At 34.3% G+C, this 22,279-nt stretch overlaps 1 protein-coding gene across 7 annotated transcripts in view; it reads left to right on the top strand.

Moving 5' to 3' along the window:
* The window catches only part of Pgant7 (N-acetylgalactosaminyltransferase 7), a 185,175-nt gene that overhangs the window by 58,619 nt on the left and 104,277 nt on the right, over window positions 1-22,279 (top strand). For all 7 annotated transcript variants that reach the window (XM_069848321.1, XM_069848327.1, XM_069848320.1 and 4 more), the window contains 5 exons: window positions 2,853-3,060; window positions 8,310-8,486; window positions 13,511-13,628; window positions 14,484-14,609; window positions 21,772-21,993. In XM_069848321.1, coding sequence (XP_069704422.1) covers window positions 2,853-3,060; window positions 8,310-8,486; window positions 13,511-13,628; window positions 14,484-14,609; window positions 21,772-21,993 — 851 coding nt within the window. The remainder of the gene's footprint in view (window positions 1-2,852; window positions 3,061-8,309; window positions 8,487-13,510; window positions 13,629-14,483; window positions 14,610-21,771; window positions 21,994-22,279) is intronic.

The raw sequence follows: 22,279 nt of genomic DNA, 5'->3' as shown, positions 1-22,279 counted from the left end.
ACACTTTCACTTCTCCTCTCAGCACTGACCTTCCTTCCCACTACTCTGGATAAATCACTTCTCGAATCACTTGAATTTTTGCTCATGTCTCTAAACTTCATTATCATTGTGGTACTTGAGCTGCTCTTATCTGGTTTCTTCACATATGTTTGCTTCTTACGTACAGTAGCGTACAAATTAATCCGAACAACATAATTACTTATGCAAAAACACTCAAATGGGATAAAAAAAGGATCTAAGACATACCTCAGTAATCTATGTGGCCTCCCTTGTTCCTAATAACAGCTCTGAGACGATTTGGCATGGATTCCACTAATTTCCCACAAATATTCTTCATTTCTTCATCACGAAACCATACACCAATGAGGGCAGAAATCATCTTCTCCTTTGTAGAACAATCCATTTTTTGCATTCTTCTTTTGCAAATTGACCACAAGTTCTCAATGGGGTTGATGTCGGGTGAGTTGCCTGGCCAGGGGAGTACCTGAATATTCTTCTTGTTGAAGAATTCTGTAGTTTTTCGAGACGTATGGCATGGTACCAGGTCTTGTTGGAACACACCTCTGCCATCCGGAAATGATTTTTGCAGCTGGGGTACGATTCTGGTTTCCAATAAGTGAATATATTTGTCAGAATTCATCATTCCCTTGATAGGTATTAATGCTCCAGGCCCTTCATGTGTAAAACAACCCCAAAACATTACTTTAGGGGGGTATTTGGGTGCTTGTTGGAGATGAGCTGCTGTTACTTTTTCGGATCCTTTCCGTACGTAAGAAACATGGTGGCCGTGGACTTCGAAATGAGACTCATCAGAAAAAAGTATGTTCTTCCAGTCCTTCACCGTCCAGTGTTGATGTAATTTTGCCCACATTAAGCGTTTTTTGCACATAACAGGGGTTAGCAGTTGCTTCTTAATAGGCTTACGAGCCCTTCGTCCAGCTTCCAAAAGCCTACGCCGCACTGTTGTGACGTGAATATTCGCCCCAGTGCAGTGGTAGCCATTAACTCGCGGGTTAAGTCGACAGCAGGTAGTCTAGGATTTAATTTACTTTTCCTGACAATTAAACCGTGTATTATTTCATCACCTGGGATGTGATGGATCCAGTCTCCCTGTATCGTTTTATGATCGAATTAACAGTAGCCAAACAGATGTGACATTCTGCAGCAATTTGCCTCTGTGTCATAGAAGAATGCTCTGCTAATGTTATAATTTTAGACTGTTTTCGTGGAGTTGTATCCATTTGTGAAGACGACAGAATGTACACAGGATTGCAGTATTAAGTCTTCAACACAACTGAAATGCTTATAAGTACAAAACGACAGGCAAAATGTCACATATTATAAAAAAAATGACAGACCTTCAACAATGGAATTACACGTACTACAGATGTCAATTAAAGTGGTATGAGCAGCTGTGAGGCCAACAATGACAGATAATGTAAAAATATGTCGTGTTTGGATTAATTTGCACGCTACTGTATTCTTGATCTCAGCATTTCCTGGTTCTGTCTCGCTTCCTCCAGCGCTATCTGCAATTCACCTATTCCTTTGTCATCTACATGTACCTGGTCAATGATCTTGTTATGATAGTTACTTTCCACCACAATTGCTGATTGAGCAGACTGTCCATCACTTGTCGCGTATATTTTGTCCTGGTTTAAATAAAATTACATATAAAATATCATGTTGGATATGCAACATTTATACACTTACTTCATTTGGAGACTTCTTCCCAGGTACTATAATGTTACTTCGTGTTTTATATTCCACCCCACTGTTGCTCAGCATTTTATTTTTCACATCTCTCCACTTCTGTATGTTTACCGTTCGATGTCTTTCTTTATTAAAATGATTTAATGAACTGCATGGTAGAGAAATGCTGTTTACGCATGTCATGTTTCTCATCATGTGCAGCATTATTTTAGGGACTGCCAAATTCAGTCTTATAATATCTTCCACACTTAATGATTCCATACTACAGCTCTAACAGGGATGGAATATGCAACATATTTCTGCCTTTAACTCACATTCGTTAAAAATAAAGGTATTCAATTCCAGAACTTATACATTGTAGATCTTTTTTCTATAAATCAAATGCATTTACGTTTGACCATATTTTTATCTGTGGAGTGTAAAACTATGAAAGAATATTTTTTATCTAAAAGAGGAAGAGAGCAATTGTGGATTGTTTAGAAGAGGTGTTGGTTAAATGTTTCCTGTTGCCAACAATGAAACAAGTCCATTCTACACCTCTTTTAAATGAAAGAATATTTAGAATATGATTAAAGATAAGCTTCATGGCTGCCTGAATATGGTACAATAAATTTTTAGATAATGTATGGTATATATGGTATGTTTGTAATAAACTGATTAAGGATCTAGTCCATACCTGTGGAGTAATGGTTAGTGCATCTAGCCACAAAACCAGATGGCCCGAGTTCAATTTCCAATTGGGGCAAGTTACCTGGTTGAGGTTTTTTCCGGGGTTTTCCCTCATCCCAATATGAGCAAATGCTGGGTAACTTTCGGTGTTGGACCCGGACTCATTTCACCTGCATTATCACCTTCATCTCATTGAGACATTAAATAACCTAAGATGTTGATAAAGCGTCGTAAAATAACCTACTAAAATGAAATAAGGATCTAAGGTACATTGTTTCACTTTTGAGTTAGACCCTTATTCTGGGGGTAGGGGGGGGGGGTATTCAATTGTTGTAGATACTTCTGTCATTTTTCCTGCCACATTTAAAATATGAAAGAACATAATATTCTGTTTGATCATTAAGTTCAGATTGGTTTATTTTCTAAGTTCATAATTAATTAATAAATCATACGTTTTTGTTATTTTGTAGAACATCTTAAAGGAAAACTTGAACAGTATATAACAAGATTTGATGGAAAAGTAAGACTTATCCGTAACAAAGAACGTGAAGGTTTAATTAGAACACGTTCATATGGTGCTAGAGAAGCAAAAGGAGAAGTTATTCTGTTCCTAGATGCACACTGTGAAGTAAATGTTAATTGGCTACCACCACTGTTGGCACCAATATATAGAGACAGGTAAGTAGATAGTTTCTTGTTTTTTCTGGTCGACTTTATTGATATAGGTAATTATAGTAATAGAAGTTGAATTATAACAATATTAATTATTTCTTATAGTCTAACCAATGAGAATACTGCTATAGTGGTTTCAAAATAGGAAGGCATATTGCCTAAGCCAATTGAGTGCTAGCAGCAGTACGACGTTGTCAGAAAGTGCACAGTGCACGAGACGTGGAAGACAGAGACAACAGATAGGGACAGAAAATATCAGTAGCAGCTCGTTGCAGCGAGTGGGACGAGATCTGTTTCTTCATTGTGTGTAATGTTTATATATAATTACTCTTACAGAAGTAATTTTCATCCCAATTTTTATTACTTCTTCGCTTTACAGATCAATAGATCTTGGAGTCACTAACTTGCAAAATAAAGTGACAGATATGTAGAAATTTGCGTTGCTAATGTCAGACAAAGAATGTATTAATTCTGTCTCACACTTCCTTGTACAGCAAAGCTTAATTTATTATTGTTTATTTCTCCAGAGGAAAGATGTGGTACAGTTTGTTTGTAGGGGCAGCCTACGAATCTAGCGATAATAAAATGTAAACATATCTGTAGATACGTAATTTAGAATTGATATTGAAGTTAAAAAGTATTTTATTTTTTCTCTGTTAAATGAAGCCTATATTATGATTTAATTCTCTAGCTTATACATACTTAGGGTCCAGGGTTCTATATTCTGGTTACGAATCTGGCTATAATGCAACATAATCGTATTGTGTTTTCATATGTAATTCAGTACTCATACTGAAACTGTAGATAATTTTATTTTTCTCTGTTAAATGAAGTCTAATTTTATTTTATTATCTAATTTTTACACATCTAGAGGTCCAGGGTTCCATATTCTGGCTAAGAATCTGGCTATACGAATATAAGCATATCTGTTCATATGTAGGCTTAATTCAGTACTCCTATTGAAATTGAAGATTATTTTCTTTAACTTTATTAAATCAAGCCTATCTAATTTAATTTAATCCTCAAGCTTATACCTATCTAGAGGTCCAGGATTCTATGTTCTATCACTCTGGCCTATGGCAATATGAACCTACGAGTGAAGGTAGTTATACAGAAGTGAATATGAAAACCGTAACCCAATAATATCGTTAATGTATTGAAGGTAAAATTGTATATTAGAAAAAAACGTATAAAGTGTATTATATATAACGGAAGGTTTTTAAAATAGAAATTGAGTTTTGGAATTATAAAACGTCCTCGTTCCTAGCATGTCTGTATTTATTTTAAAAGTGACATATAATTAAATTGCTTCAGCTTATAAGTTTTCTAATGCTCTTAAGGGAGAATGTTGTTAATACTCTTTGTATAATTCATGGAAAAAGAGGCAGGAGTGTTTATGTTTACATTATCATCCAAGCGTCTCATATGTTCATGCAATATTTCATCTTATACCATGTATTATTATTATTATTATTATTATTATTATTATTATTACCCTACTAATATTATTATTATTATTATTATTATTATTATTATTATTATTATTATTATCATTATTATCATTATTATTATAACTATTTCTTACCAGTGTTTATTATTGTCACACTAACATTAGTTATCTAATTTTCATTATTTACTTTCATGTTGTTTTATGATCTAGATATTAATGTAATAACTATGTAAGTAAATGTATTTAATTAGATTTAGAGTGTGGCTGGGCGGAAGAGAAGGCCTACTGGCCTTAGCTCTGCCAGATTAAGTAAATGAATTATTATTATTATTATTATTATTATTATTATTATTATTATTATTATTATTATTATAATATTCCCATGAAAATTGAAAATCGTACCTATGGTTATTCTCAGCTTTCTTCTTCTTTTCCACGTTCTATTATAATGTCACTGCTAACTACTAATATATTTCAAATATCGTATGATGAAATAATACATGCTGTAGGTTGGATATCTCTGTTTAGTCTTAAAGTGGTATCATGTGAACCAGTCGACATACACTTCCAATTCTTGTACAGTTGATTTCAGTATGTGTAGCTGTATCGAATGGCACAGCTTAAAATTCATTCCTAGCCATAAGTATTGTGCACGCAAGAAAGAAATTAATACGCGATGCTTCAGCAAGACTTCGCGACGATATAACTGGGCAACACCACTCCACTGTCACTGGCTAGTCGAAATAGACCAGCCTGAACTAGCTCCATCTTATATGCCTTCTTATTCTGAAAGCGCTTTAGTGTTAATGAATATATTACCAATTGACGTTGGAGAATGGAACATTTGTATGTGTGCTTAGGACACTTATATGGGCCCATTGTGCTACTCGAAATTTACCTTGAGTACTCTTCTACAATGACAGGGTTCTTTTACGTTCTGGTACTGTAAATTCGTGTCATGGCTCTCTCTGCTTCATTTCCTTTCTGAAGGAAGTCATGCTAAATATTTTTATTCCCCTGGACTTAAGTTGAACATATGAACCTTGGATCTAATGGCAAGTATGGTAGTCACAAAACCATCATGCATATTGTTGTTAATTATTACCAACCTGTTTCTGCATATTGTCTGTCTAAGAAACATATGCCATAGAGTGGATCAAGACATGTAAAAGCAGGATAGGAATCTACCTTCTTACCCAAAAAGTCAAATGGAGCACATCGCATTTCTGCAGAATAACCCTTAATCAAACTTCGATCTGAATGTCATTCTAAATATCATGAACAGAATCTTCTACACTTTGTGAATTCACTTCCTTGCTTCCATGATGTTAGAAGTAATTGTTTAGAAGTTACATTCACAAGCTGGCATCTGGTGATGTGCACATAACATGAAGCAGTTGGCACAGCAGAAGGAAACAGTATCTGCTTTACTACAATACAACAATAGATTAATACAAGGCAATGAATGAATGAATGAATATTTATTAACTACAAATGGGTATCAACTAGGTGGTAGTTACTTTCAAAATAACGATAGATAAAGACAAGATATACTGATAAAAAAACTAAAGACGTACAGAGCAGGAATATAAACAAAGCAAGTTATTGACAGCAATTAATATATCGAAAAAGAGAAACTTCCCGTATACATTCTTTAGTCACTACGCCTTTTCTGTGACTTAGTTCGTGAAGGTGCTACTTTTTAGCTGCCCAGAACATGAGCCACATCTGCTTATGCAACGTTGTCTGGTTTTATTGTTAAGACTCAGTTGCTGTTAGTGGTGGTAATTTAAACATTACATGTGCCCTAAGAAGATGAAGATGAGAGTATCAACTAAGTCACGTGAAAAGGATTATAACTGTCATTACTTGGTCACTACAACTTACTGAACTGGCAGCTCACTGCACTTTCACTACAAAAACACTGCACACACAAAAAAACGTGCACGTTCGCGCACACACACACACACACACACACACACACACACACACACACACACACACACACATAGACAAAATCTTCTTCAATAAAAACAAGACTATCAAAAACCTATCTTCAGACTTGGATGGACTCGTTCAAACAAAATGATTAAAATAAAACCAAAAAATTAAAAATCATAAATGAATATATTATATGGCCAGGTTTGATTTACCCTATGCAATGTGCTCCATTACATCAGTTATCTGATACATTCTTACGAGATCTTGACAAAATTATTAGAAGTGCTGTGAAGGAAATTATGATGCTGCCTGATGACATGCAAAACTCAATGTTATATGCAAGAAAAAAGTTTCGAGGTTTGGGAATTCTTTGTGCAGATTGGGAGGCCAACATCCAACATTATAACATTTATAATCATCTTCACCGTATTAATGAAATGCATCTTAACTTTGTAAGGAACCTGCACCTTTAACAGCAACTGAGTCTACGTAGACTAAACATCAATAAGTCTTCTATTGCTCCCAACACTAAAGGTCGACAATTGAGGGAGATCTTGTGGAACAGAAGTTTTAAATCATGGTGTAAATTACCTCATAAGGGCAAAGGAGTTATCCTGTATTCTGAGTGCCCCAAAGCAAATTCCTGGATGTCATCAAAAGCAAATTTATCAATTTCAGAATACATTAATGCAGTTAAAATGCCCAGCAATCTACCTGCGGTTAGATCTGTGCCTGGCAGAAGTTTCAACAACCCGTTGTCACCATCTCAGGTACAATGAGACAGAAACTTTTCGTCACATGTTGGGATTCTGTCTGAACTTAAACTCATCAACACAGAAAACTTTGAACAGTGACAAGAATGTATTTAATGTGTTGTATATGAGGAAAATGATTGTGACTATATCTATTTTTTTACGTGGATATATTGTTATGAAATTACTAGTTATAATATTACATGCACCATCTCCATTTCATACTTGTGAATGATCCTATACTCTGGACATCATTGTTGTGCATTGATTGCAGATTTCAGCCATTGTGTATCAGACCCTGAAGTACATTGTCTGTTTATTATAAGAATCAGTTTTACACAATTAATTGTTTCATAACATGTAGGTATAGTGAAACAAAAATCTCCGAGTCTAGCATACTTTACAGAGAAATGAGGACGAGATAAGGTGAAAGAAATAAATGATGCTTTAGTGTGGATTGTTTTGCATGTATGTTAAAACTGAAAACATCGCCTACTCACCATTTTATATGTTGTTTGTCTATTACAGTGAAGTAATTGAGTCTGATAGCCACAATGAAGGACTGTTTTTAATTTCAGCAGTGTGAAGGATTCGTTGTCATACAGATAATGTCGCCACACTCATCCATTCCTCCCATAAGTCCACTTCCAGGAATCAAAATTGTCGTCAGACTTGAAGATATTCTGTGACCACTGTACCTACTATTTATTGACTGGAGAAAATCAGCATTATTGTGCAGTTATTTGAGTAGTTTAATATCAAAGATGGATATCTGTCATCTCCATAGTTTTGATCTAGAGACAATTTTTTAATTCACAGTGTTCTTCGTAATATTTAACACAATTTATTTTATAAATGTAGTGTTAGAGTTTGCATATCGTTTCACTATAACTGGAAAGAGCATGAAAAATTGTATAAAAAACCACAGCTATCTAAATTTCGATTGAGGTCAGATGTCCGTCTTTGATATTAAGCTACTCATTTCTAAAATGCATTGATTATAAACAATTGTAAGTGCAACTTGCATAACTATATCAATTATAGCTATTACACTATTGGAAAGAGAGATTTAAAATTTGTGTAAATAGTAATTTACTTGTTATGTATTACAGATCTACAATGACAGTGCCTGTAATTGATGGTGTCGACTTTAAAACATTTGAATACCGTCCTGTGTATCAAGGTGGACACCATTATCGTGGCATTTTTGAATGGGGAATGCTTTATAAAGAGAATGAACTTTCTCAAAGAGAAGCGAAAAGGAGAGAACATAACAGTGAACCATACAAGTAAGTAACTATTAGCGAGTTGTACTGAAACTGGATTATATTCCAGGAGAAATAATGTATCATTTGTAACTATATCGATCATAGTAATTTAATCATTTATTTCTCATGAAAAACAAAAACTGAATAGACTACAGTGGACTATAGTGGACAGCTGGATACATTTAAGAAGATTGGTTGATTGATTGATTGATTGATTGATTGATTGATTGATTGATTGATTAATCATAGAAATTCATGAAGTTTTTTTTTTTTTTTTTTTTTTTCCATTACTGAACTTGTCTTTGTTTCGTCGTCCTTGTCAACCTAAACATGGTTTCATTCGTAATTCACGTTAAAAGTTGAAATCAATACATTACCAAAAAAAAAAGCCATATTGTCGTTTTTATTAAACCTATGTGACAGTACAGAAAATAATATTTCAGGAGGAAGAAAAAATTATTTAAAAAGCAATGGACGTACATAAGAATATGAAATAATTCGATAGAAAACGTTGGTGAATATGATGAACCTAAATGACATCAATGTAGGCCTTTTGATGTTTAGTTAATTTTTTCTTCCACTGAAAAATTATTTTCTGTATTGTCACATAGAAGGTTTCATAAAAACAACGATGATATATTAATTCATTTATAATTTCTTCACAACCAACACATTATCAAGAAAAGGCCTCCAATTTAAAATTATGTACACTGATTTAGATACCAGTAATGTGTACCACACGAGAGTAACTTAATGGTAATTTATAGCATAAGTGAGTAAAATTAAATTTTATCCACAAGTGAAAAGTCCGTCTGTGTACAGCGATTTTTCGTAACTGTTCATCAGATATTGTTCCATATTCAATATATTTCATAGTAAAACATTCATTCAGTCATTCATAGTTCATAGTTTTCTTCCCAAAGGCAATTCTTTCACTACAAACCCAGCATTCTCCAATCTTCCCTATTTTTTGCCTTTCTTTCAGTCTCCTCTTACAATTCATATATCTTAATGTTGTCTATATCTGATATCTTCTTCAGCCCCGAACTTTTCTCTCGTTCATCATTCCTTCCAGAGCATACTTCAGTAGGCAATTTCTTTTCCTCTTTCTGATCAGTTTTAGCATTATTCCTTCTTCACCCATTCTTTCTAGCACAGCTTCACTTCTTATTCTGACTGTCCATTTCACACGCCCCATATCCACATTTCAAATGCTTCTAATTGTTTTCTGTGGTAATGTCCATGTTTCTGTCCAATAAAATACCACATTCCTTATGAAACATTTCATTAGTTTCATTAGTTCTTGCAGAGGTCCGCAGAAGATACCCCCTTTTTCTATTAAACCCTTCCTTTGTTATTTGTTATCTTCCTTTTGACTTCTTGGCAGGAGCTCATTTTACTAGCACCCACGTATTTGAAGTTGTTCTAGTGCCACATTTTGAATTTTCACGTTTACTTTCTCTATTTTTTTTCCAATAACCATGGTCTTCGTCTTGTTTGCATTTTATCATCATTCCATACTGCTCACAGATGTCAGCTAGTATATCTCTTGGAGTCATCTCCTTTTCTATTAACAATGCCATATCATCAGCGAATCTTATGCACTTCTTCCTACCATCACTCCTGCTATGTTTTGAAAACATATTGTGAAAGCTGGAATTATCTAGAGTACACCCCTGCTCCCATATTTTCTCTTGCTGCTGAACTGTTTGTATAAACATGTACCCAGTCTGTCTAAAGAAACCTTTCAGACAAAGTTTCAAGTGTAACTTCCCTTAGCATAGTTGTTGGACTTTCTGTTTTAATTATAAGTTGATTAAGTTCCATATATGCTTTTGGCTGGCTTTTTAATGCTGTTACTGTTGTATCTAGATGTAGTATAGTTGTTGTTGTTTGTTAACCAAAGCCGAGTTCTTGGCAATAAAACCATTAACTCTTGCTCTCCAGTATAGGAGAGTGATGTAACAAAAAGTATAACCATTTTAATGTAGACACAATATTTTTATGTTGTTGTTTAGTCAGCTGACCGAAGACAGGTCTGAACCTCACAAGTGATATAGTCGGAGGCACCGATTTTGGCAGATGACCTCGATGACATTTCCAGTAGGCGAGCCAATATTGTTTGTGTAAGCTGCAAGAATGAGATGCGATAACATTCTGAGTCGTTCATATTTTCATAACAGCAGCTCATATCAATTATCCTTATTATGAAACACACCATGGTACAGTCCTACTCAAAGAATATCTTTAATAAATGTAAATGACTTCCAATCGCAATGATTTTACAATACGTCTCCTACATTTTCTAAATTAAATTAATTCTTAATTACAAGGAAAAAGCATTGCATTGCGCATATATAATCCTACCCTTACCAGATCAATATACAAGATCTGTCCAGTAATAATCTAGGGATCATCTACTGGTGGTGCGACAATTCAAGTTAATAAAATTATGATTCTTCTTAAGAATCAAAATATAATTTGGTTAATTGGGTAAAATTGTATGCTGTGGAAGTTAGGTTTATATAAGAGTATAACAAATAGGATTGTAAAGGATATTACAAGGGCAATAATTTTTTCACACGCACATTGTGAATAGAACAGAGAAGAAAGCATTTTAAAATATTCGAAATCCTACAAAATATCGGAGAAACCAATTTTCCCTGCACAAATTGCACCAATTGAAAAATATAATTACCATTCACAATAAATACTGTATTTTATGGATTCTAAAAAGTTGTTTATTAATCTAGAGGTATTGGCTGATGAGTATATTAAATTCCAGCACAACATTCATTCAGAATATGTAGAAATTACACTTTGGATTTTACTAAATGTATTGGCCTACTATCAAAAGGTGTTATATACCCCCTTAAATACTGAACATGTGTTACCTGTGCGATATCCGATGTTTAATTTTTAAAAGTATAATTCATAGTACTGAAACTGCCATATTGAATTCGCACAAATTGTATTATTCGTAATTTTCGTCTCGAAAACCCCTAAGATATCTAATTTAATTTTTCACCCATTTTTGTCCCACTCCACCATTTCAGGGACAAAGTCGGACTAAATAATACCTTATTCGTATTCTGTGATCGCAAAGATCCCCAGATATCGACTTTCATCGAGATCGGATGACATGAGATTTCTTACTCCCTTCTGCCTTTTCATCAGTACCTTAGGATATGGTATTTAAAAAATCTAAGAATGTTTAACCAATATTGTAGAGAGTAACCTTCATTTTAAATGTTATGTCTCTAGTTAAATATAGTTTAGTGAATTTTTTAAATCGTCGACTTCTTTCTCTCTCCTCTCTACTCGGAAGTAGAGTAACCTACATGGGAGTAACCTACATGAAATTGAATTTTTTACTTTCCTTATACATTTTAGAAACAATTCTGAGAGATGAGATGAATAGTCTAACCCAATTTTATGAGTGAATCTTTGTTTTAAATTTAAAGGCAGCACGTCTGCTGGTTAAAAAAATAAACCGGTATAATTATTTTGATCATTACTGCCTCCCATTTTCCATCCCTTAATGTTCCTATTTCGTAAAACTCAGTCTTATCTATTGACTAAGGATTAACATATTTCCATATACATACATATATATATATATATATATATATAACAGATTATATTTCCATTTCGTACAATATTCTGGTCACGAGACATAATCATATATTTTGTCAATTCCAAACCCTCTCTGTTATCCTGAACTTCCCTAATGGCATATTCTAGAGCGAAGTTAAAAAGTAAAGGTGCTAGTGTATCTCCTTGCTTTAGCCCGCAGTGAATTGGAAAAGTATCAGATAGAAACTGGCCTATACGGACTCTGCTGTAAGTTTCATTGAGACACATTTTAATTAATCGAACAAGTTTCTTGGGAATGCCAAAGACACATATAGACTACTGTAATATTTGTTTAGTTTTTGGAGGTGACTGTACACAGTTCAATAGAATACTCGGGCGTGCATGTTTACTCTTATGTCCTACCCATTCCACTGCGACAGAGATAACAGCCGATCTTGCAGCGGTGAGGACTCGCTCTCCAGTTCACATTAAGAAAATCCATCTGCCAAAATCCCTGGCGCGACCTATACCAACATGGCACCACTTATTAGGCAACTAGGCCAGGAGATAATAGGGTAGGGTGGCCAGTTCCTTTTCCCCATTTTTATGTTATGGCGGTTATATCATCTATATGCAACCCCCAAACTGGAGGACCACCCCTGCTGCTGGTTGGTCCATATGGCCTAGCTGGGAGAATTGTCAGATAACTCTACTGATCATATCCTCTCTTCACCACTTAGGGAATGCTTATGCATGCTAGGCAAGTCAGCATGCTGATATGGCATTTCCTCCATTTTTGATGGAACAGTTGCAAAGCTGTGACTCGGTCCCCAGATGGGATTTGAATAGGAGAGGTTTTGGAGTGCACTTCACTACTATTTGTATCCCAGGTTTAGTATAGTAAAGTCGTTGGAATCTCTCTGTAATTACGACCTCTTTATCAATGTTATATTGTTGAGATTCTTTTGTTGGTTGTTGTGACAAACTTAAATGTGTATCTGAATGTAATTCTGTTTAGTTTAATAAAGTTTAGAAGCCAGGCATATTGTTATCTTATTATAACACTAGGAAAATCTGCCACTTCGCAAATTCTAGTTCAGACTTTCTGATTAAATCTTTATTCCTGTGATGTAATTAATTATTGTAATTCAATTGTATAGATGCTGGTTTACATATCTTCACTGAATTGTTATGTAATGAACAAAATTTCTTCCCTTTCTTCTTCTTTTTTTCTTTTTTCTTTTTTTTTTTTTTTAAACTTCACTGTTAACATTGTTCTTTGTGAAATAAAATAAGTTTTATACAATTTTTTGATATGCTCATATATATATGCCATTACTGATTACTGAGCTGTACTGAAGAATAGAAACTGGACAAAATATAAATGCAAGTTTCTTTTTAACATGATATTTAAAGTAGGATTACTTGTGGAATTAAAAATTATTTGTTGTTTTCATCTTGTCTTATAGATCTCCAACTCATGCAGGGGGATTGTTTGCAATAAACCGTGAATATTTCCTTTCAATTGGTGCTTATGATCCTGGTCTCTTGGTGTGGGGAGGAGAGAATTTTGAACTGTCCTTCAAGGTAAGAAATGCGACTCTCTCTTCCCTGAGAGGGATAATTTTTATAATGGATACTGAGACTTCCTTTTATAGAATAATTTTAGTTCTTCTTCTTTACGTCAGATACGGAAATTAAAAAGTCTACATTCTTCATTTACCCCTGTCTGTTCTGATGATTTGTTCATATTTTACTGAGGCATATTTATAATTTTTAGTATTGTTTCATAATTTGCGTAATTTATTGATTTATCCACTATAGAGTATTTGGTATTAGAGTTTTCCTACTTATTTTGTGTGTTGTGTCGTATGTCTAATTGTGTCGTATGTCTAATCATACTTTTTTCAATGAAGTGAGAATTTTGTAGTAACTTATTTAAATTGTTTTGCAGTGTCGTGATTTATTGTTTTCTCTGTATAACTGTTAAATTTTTATGGGTATTTCATAAAGTAAGTGCTGGATAGAGACTGTAACAGACCCCTAGATCTAATATGTAAAATGATGGTTATGAGCTCGAAGAAGTATCATATTTGTGAGCTCTTAACTTAATGTAATTTCAGAGAGTTTCCTGATTATAAAGTTAAAATATTTTTTATTATGTAATTTCAACTTTTATGGCCTTCATAATTTGATTGCAATAAGGTAATATTTCAGCAGTTTACGTAATAAGTAGGTGTACTTTTTATATTATCCTACATTATTCTGCTGACATGCATGTTTTCGTTTACCGAGGTTTAGATGTCTCTTATAATGTTCATGCACTCATTTTCTTTTACATAAAATTAGTACTTCCATTACACTTACTATAAATTACTGATTGAAGTATGACATGCTTTATTTTATTGACATTGTATGCTTTTTTTTTCTCACAATTTACAGATTTGGCAGTGTGGTGGCAGCATTGAGTGGGTTCCTTGTTCTCGTGTTGGACATGTATATCGAGGTTTTATGCCTTATAATTTTGGAAAATTGGCTCAAAAGAAGAAAGGACCACTTGTGACAATTGTAAGCATATAAAGATAATCTAGAATTAGACATGTATGTGTCTGTAAATTATTATCTCATTTTTGAAATAGCATATCAGCATTTTCAGAATCTAACACTTGTAGTTCTTAATTTTACAACTACTCTCCAAGAAAGCTTCCTTTATGGAGTTCGTAATTATTATTCCACATTTACTGTTTTAAGTTAAGCTTTTTTTTAATCTTGCCATGAGTTTATTTGCTGTGGCATGTTTGTTTGGTGTCCTATCACAACAGTGGTCTTGCAACGAACTCACCACAGGAGTGGCAGCTAGCTCACAGAAATGAACGAAGTCATCAAAGTTCTGTACACATATGTTTGCTTATATGTGATCTTGTATAGTAGATTCAGCTGTTTGCTCTTTGATGTCACACGTCTCTTACAGGAGCTCCATGTGATGGGAAGCATAGGTAACAGTGGAAGTAGGAAAGAAAAGCAATGAGAGGGATGGGGGTTGTTATTTGGTGATGGGTTTAAAAACTGCTGTTCCTGATTTACTTAAATTATGAGAATGGTTTACCTTTTATACTGATGTGACTGTTTTCAATTTAGATATATTACTGAAATTTATTAAACATCAACTACTGTAGAACTTGTTTATAACATTATCCAAGGGACCTGAAAAATAATGCATTTTTCAAAACAATTTTAACATCAATATGCTCAGAAATATGATGCTTTAAATGTTGCATTGTGCATCACTTATAATGGATTTTAACATACAATATTTTTAAAACATACGAACTTAAATGAAAACAAAAACATACGTATTAGTTTAGTAGAACCATACAGTTAATAAAATATAAATGCAAGCATATGTATGAAAGTCAAAATATGTTCCATTTTGTGTGATTTAATGTGAAATGGCTCATTTGTGGGTTAAGACTACCAGTTTCATGTAGCTTTAAAACGAGATGAGAAATGATACAACACGAAGATAATGTCTTGTCAGGGTATAGCTAGCCTTCTGTAAAATTACACTGTCCGAACAGAATTACGCCTCTCTTCAGCAGAATCAAAATGGGCGTGATTGGTTTCAGCCAAAGAAGTTGATATAAAAATAATAAAATCCAATTCATTTAAAAATATTATAGTCCACACCTGTGAAACCAGGTGGCCCGGGTTCGATTCCCGTTCGAGTCAAGTTACCTGGTTGAGGTTTTTTTCTGGGGTTTTCCCTCAACCCAATATGAGCAAATGCTGGGTAACTCCGGACTTTTTTCACTGACATTATCACCTTCATCTCATTCAGACGCTAAATAACCTAAGATGTTGATAAAGTGGCGTAAAATAACTACTAAAATTAAAAAAAAAAATATTGTACAGTACAGTACACTGAAAATAATAGAACATAATTAATCTTTATCTGCCACCTTACATTCTTCACAGTTGAGCAGCATTTCCATCTTCCCTTTGTTATTGTACATTTCAGTCAATACTTCCAGTGCGTGGTTTATGAATGAGTGATCTTTGCTACATTCGTTTACCCTAAGGGGAAAAGAGAGTGGAACAAATTAACAGACTGGTTACTTCACCTTTCCAAGGCACCTGTAATGTTTACAGCTACTTAAGCTAAAATCAAATAAAGTTTCCTCTTTTACTATGCAGAATACTTATACCATTGAAGTGTCAAATACTGTATCTTCTCCAACCATTATGTATTCCAGTGTTTGTTGTGCTTTTCAACATTTTGTTTGTTAGAATAGTACATTGTGATACTTTGTTGAACAGATCTTGAAGTACTTAAATGAATTATTGAATAGTAAATACATAGTGCTATTTAAGAAAATATCATTCTACATATCTACTTAATGAATAATACTATTGTCGGACCATCAGATCTGTGCCCCCGTAAGATATGCAAACTGAACCCTAATTCCTTCTCAGCCTCGGTAATTCATTTCTCTCCCTGCATTCCTATCTCTCTCTTTTCTATCTCTCTCCCTTTCTCTCCCCCACTACTCACAATTTTGGCCTTCTTGCGGGACAGTTTATTTGCACTTGCAGTCCAGTGTTGTCAACTCTACATGAATACTGTAGCACGGAGTGGCACAAGTAATATTATTAAACAAGTACGTAATAACATTTTGCGATGAAGAGAAACAAACAGGTCAATATCTGTTTCCTATAAATCAGGCAACGAAAAGAGCAGCTGCTGTCACAGGTGAGGCTTATTTTATTTCAATTGATTACGTATTAAAATTACTTACTTAACTAATACTAATAGTACAACATTTTATGTAATTTATATAGGCAGGTCAGAGCTCCTAATAAAGAAAATCAGGAGAGAGGGAGTCTGTGCAGGAAGTATAAAGTTAGAATCACCAGGGAAGAACAGACCAAGGAAACTTTTAATTCTTGTAAATGATATGAACCAATGTATTTTAAGAAGAAAGATACAAGAATTTTATACTGTGCAGAAAGAAGTTCCAACATTGAAGAAATTACTGAAGGTTGCGAGAGAAGCAATAATTTCCAAGGTTGGAGAGAAACGCTACAGAAAGTGATTTGAGACGTGGGATTTAGGTTTTAAAAATGTAGAAATACAAGATATATTTTAATTGAAAAAAATGATATTGTAGCATGGAGGACCAGTTATTTATGACACCATTTGACGGAAGTTTGGTAACATCCCTATTCGGCAAAGTTCGTGGCCTGCTGTTTGACATGGTGGGAAGAAAGCGGGTGGAATGGAGTGAGTACAGGCATTAACTTTTCCAAGAACGATGACAACGCTGAAGGTGCACAGATCCGATGGTCCGACAATACAAGACAGACACACACACAACAAACCACTTTTTGTTTGTAACATTCCATTTGGCGCCTACATACAAAGTTATTGTAGATGATCAAAATACTCAGTATACTGAACATCTTTGCTGCGAATCAATGGAGGCAAGGAAATCTTTTTTTGGGAAAGGTTTTGTAAAATTCACAATTGTTTTGTTTGTATATCAATTCTTTAGTTCTCTACCACACTATAGATAAGTAAGTTCTAATTGCAGTTCTGAAACACTGTTATGTGGGTATATGTTGACTAAATATGGTGTAGCAAATAGCTTTTAATCGCATTTAAGATTTTCTAAATTACATTACTCAACAAATTTGAACTTTTTTTTCCACAACGTTAATGAAATAGGCTGATCTTAACTAATTTGCATGTGCTGAACACGAAAATGACAGTGAAAAGTTCGTAACACATCACGTTTTTGTGTTATAGATATTTACTTGATACATTGAAAAATCATTGTTCTCATTTTTTGTATGAAAATTTCCAAGGGCAGCTTAGATATGATAAAACTGTTGCATTAATAACTGACCAGGTATTAAGACTGAAAAGAAAGATAAAAAAATACCTTAATTTTTTTCTCTTATGAAAACTGGAATGTTCCCTTTTTAAAAACTAGCAATAATTGCCCTTCATCACTGGATCCTTGGATCCTTGATACCGTTGCTTCATTGTAGCAATGTCTTGGTGAAATCGCTCTCCCTGTTCATCATTTACAGTACCCAAGTTCTCAGGAAAGAAGTCTAAAGGTACGGTCACACGTCGCTACTTTTGCAGCGCTACTTTTATACTGCAGCTGCAAAAGTTGCATGTCGTGTTCACACGTAAGCCAAAAGTAGCTCGCTGCACGCTACTTTTCGTGCTGTGCAACCCAAGTGCTGCAAAAGTTGCAACTGGAGGTTGCGAGTCCGTTCATACGCAAGGCGCTACTTTTGCAGCCGCAGTCATGCTGCAGGTTCCCATCTCCGTGTTGACTTCTCAATATACATTTTGTGGTTATGTTCGCATTATTAAGAAACTCATGCGAAAGCTTCCTTATCTATTATTTGCTTTTCTGTCATATCTAGTATTCAGAAATTGACATTATTTTTACTATAAAGCTTTTAAAAACGCCTCTATACTTAAATGATAACCAACAATATATTCATGTAATCAATGTTGGCAACCCTCCTGTTTGGAACTACGCTACAGAAAATTAAAAAAATGAATTATATCGTCTCCAGTTATGCGCAGACTGTGTTGTATATTTAATAACTGTTACAAATAATTTATTTTCATCACGTTTAACATTAAAATATATCCAAACAATAAAAGTTTCATTGACACATTTGTGTGGCAACACTGGTTGCAACCGCAGCAAAAGTTTCAACAAAACTGATATCAAAAATGCTGCGGCTGCAACCCTGAGAACCCTGTTCACACGTCGCTACTTTTAAGTTGCATGCAGCATGGAAAAGTAGCGGGCAGCAGGTTCGGCAGCCGCTACTTTTAGGGTTGCACCGTTGTTCACACGTCGCAGTACAAGAGTTGCGCAGTTTTTTGTACTGCAGCGCTGCAAAAGTAGCGACGTGTGATTGTACCTTAAATGTGAATGTAAGAAGTGGATCTACAATGACACAACAGCAGCCCATTTTTTTGTAGTTTATTAGTAACGTTTCTGTTGATTGGCGATAATATTCTACCTTGTAATTCCCTAAAAACCCTGTGATGATAGATACAAAAGATTTCCATGCTGGTAATTCCTTAGGCTTAGGTCTTTTCTCAAAAATGCTGTCCTTCAAAAGTTTTCTAATTTGTGAACCGACAGATATGCCTTTTAATTTAGTGTCACTGATTTTAGGGAACAGAGTCTTCAAAGTAATGAAAGGCTTCTCCACTCTCATCTAGAGCTTTCACAGTATTTTTCATTAACCTTAGTTTTGTATGCAATGGAGGAAGAAGTAGTTTTTCACGTTGCACTAGCGGAGGATATTTAATATTATGCTCACCAGGAATATAACCTTGTCTGATAGGCCAGTTTTTCACAACATAATGTTGTGCTGTTATTCGACTGTCCCACAAACAAAAAAAACATAAGTTAGTAAACCCTTCTTGTAATCCAAGCAACAAAATTATTACTTTCAAATCCCCACAAATTGCCCAGCAATGTTCATTATAATTTACTGCATTCAGTATTAATGATATGTTTCTGTAAGTTTCTTTCATAGCAACTGAATGAGCCATTAGAATGAAAGGTTTTGTATTGCCTTTTGTGTAATAGAACTGCTTTTAAGCTTAGTTTTGGTGAATCGATGAACAGTCTCCATTCTTCTGGATTATAGTCAATATCTAATTCATCCATCAGTCGTACACATTTCTACAGGCACAAACAGAATTTTCCATTGCAAAATAAGTAGTCAGTTTATCATTTCGTTTTCTGGACTCTGAAATCTTGGTATCTTTTGCAAATAAGTTCCATTCTTGCAATCGAGAACCTAATAGTTCAGCGTGTTGCTTGGAAAGATCTAAGTTCCTAACTAGATCATTAAGTTTTGCCTGTCGTATCAGATGTGGTGTTTTATGATGTTCAGGAATGTAGGTGGGATCAGCAGAAGTTGAAGGGTAGTCTGAGGATTCTGATAGTTCGTGTTCCTCTGGAATGACATAATTTCCCCGTGGGTGGAGGGATAGGGACAGGAAGTTCAGGACAATGTGGCATAGGTCTTATGGCTGATGGGAGGTTAGGATACACAATTTTATATTTAGTTTTCCTTGAAAATCCCTCTCTTTTGGTAATGCAGAAGTAACAATCTTCCAGATGACTGGTAAGCTGTAGACAAATCATTGGAACAGGAAAAGACATGTTGTTATTTTTCCCCTGCAACCACTCTGTTAACTTCACGTAACACAACACACATGTGGTGCCCAATTTTGGTCTTGTTCACCCACTTTACAGCCAAAATACAAGTAATATGCCCTTTTACATTGTATATAATTGATCGATGTTGTGATTTCAAAGTTAATTCCCCACAAACATAGCAGAAACTATTTGGAGAATTTTTACATGAACGACAATATTGCAATCCATTTAACATTATTACAGAATAACTAGTACTACTCACAACACTTCTTCAATCAGAACTAATCGCTAAGTTGTTCATTTCTTGTCTCACAATATAGCAGCAACCATATTTCCTTTCCCTTAGTCAGTTATAGCTAGATGTGACCTACCCTCCCTGCAGCCGCATATTAAAGGTAATAAAACAATAAACCACTGCCCAAGGGTAACACTCATTCAACCCATAAAAGTGAAAGTATGTTTCAAATGATATCTTAAAAGAATGGAAATGATATTGGGTAGGTTTTAACACATTTTTATACGATTTGCTAACTAGAAAATATAAGTTTCTAAAAAAATGTGACCTGTAGGCACTTTTTCAATACCGTATTCGTAATCAGGGAATACAAATTACATAAAAATAGTTATTCTTGTCCATGTTATGAAAACCTTGTTGAGCAGTGTTATTAAATCTTGATTCAAATTGCAATTCAATTTCTAATATCAGCATATAGTGGTCAACTTTTTAGATGAAGCAGAAGACCCAAGCACTGTTGTTAACTTGGGAAAATGGAAGATATTTCTGTTGGTCGGTGGGCATTTCCACATACAGTATATAGTCTTTGCTTAAAAGCTCTAATTTTGTCATACATTTCGATTATACTTGTATGTAGAAGGGACATGTTCAAGTTGTTTAAATCTATTATAAACTAGTTAACCTGCAGTCCACCTGTCACCACCCTTCTACAAGCCTCCATCCATCACATTGCTATGTCTCTGTTTTTGTTCTCTTTCGATCCTGTACTGATCTGACATCACAAGTTTTCGAGTTCGCACTTGCTGGTGTATAACATAATAATTACTATACAACAAGAATGTATTGTATTGCCTTTTAAATAATTTTTTTATTTGGTGTAGTGGTCTCATTAATATAGTGTGTAATGCCAAGGATAGAAAATGTGAATAAATGCCCATGAGGTTTATATGTATTACATATACACATACACAAAATATAAGGGTTGCACATTTAATGTTTTAAGCAGTTAAGCCAGTAATTTCTGTATTAAACAGATAAGCATTATAACGAATTAGAAGTTCATTTACACATTTTCAGTTCATTTGTAACAAATTACTTCGACATGATTTTATGCAGAAATAATTTTAGGCATACTTCAAACATTGGATCACCGTCTAATGTGAAGGATTTAATGTAAGAATTATGTAATGGGTAATCGAATTGAATTATTATACTTCATATTTATGAACTTTGCACTTTGTGATGCAATATGTAGTTATAATAATTCTATTCTACATTGCAGAACTACAAGCGTGTTATAGAAACCTGGTTTGATGATAAATTCAAAGAATACTTCTACACAAGAGAGCCACTTGCCAGGTACCTTGATATGGGTGACATCAATGACCAACTTGCTTTGAAAGAGAAGCTGAAGTGCAAGAATTTTGAGTGGTTCATGGAAAATGTTGCATATGATGTATATGACAAATTCCCACCACTGCCACCCAACTTACATTGGGGCGAGGTGAGTTTATATCCTTCAATATGTGTTAGCATTATTTAATTGGATACTATTGGGTTGATGCAGAAGTTCATAGTGTTTTTTCTCTGTGACAAAAGTTTTTATTTGAGATGAATAGAAGACAAAAAATAATCAGTAATATCGAGGGCCCAGTTCAAAAGGGAAACGCTCAGAATTTAAAGTTTTGAGAAACTTGAATTTTAAAGCTCCATGTTGCTGTGAAAAATCCAATTAACACACTGTAATTTTAAACTTAGCCTTTTTACACTAGGACATTGGTGATGGTCAC

This window comes from Periplaneta americana, chromosome 15, assembly GCF_040183065.1.
Source record: "Periplaneta americana isolate PAMFEO1 chromosome 15, P.americana_PAMFEO1_priV1, whole genome shotgun sequence".
NCBI lineage: Eukaryota > Metazoa > Arthropoda > Insecta > Blattodea > Blattidae > Periplaneta > Periplaneta americana.
The sequence above is the reverse complement of the archived record's forward strand: the minus strand, read 5'-3'. Positions and strand labels throughout refer to the sequence as shown.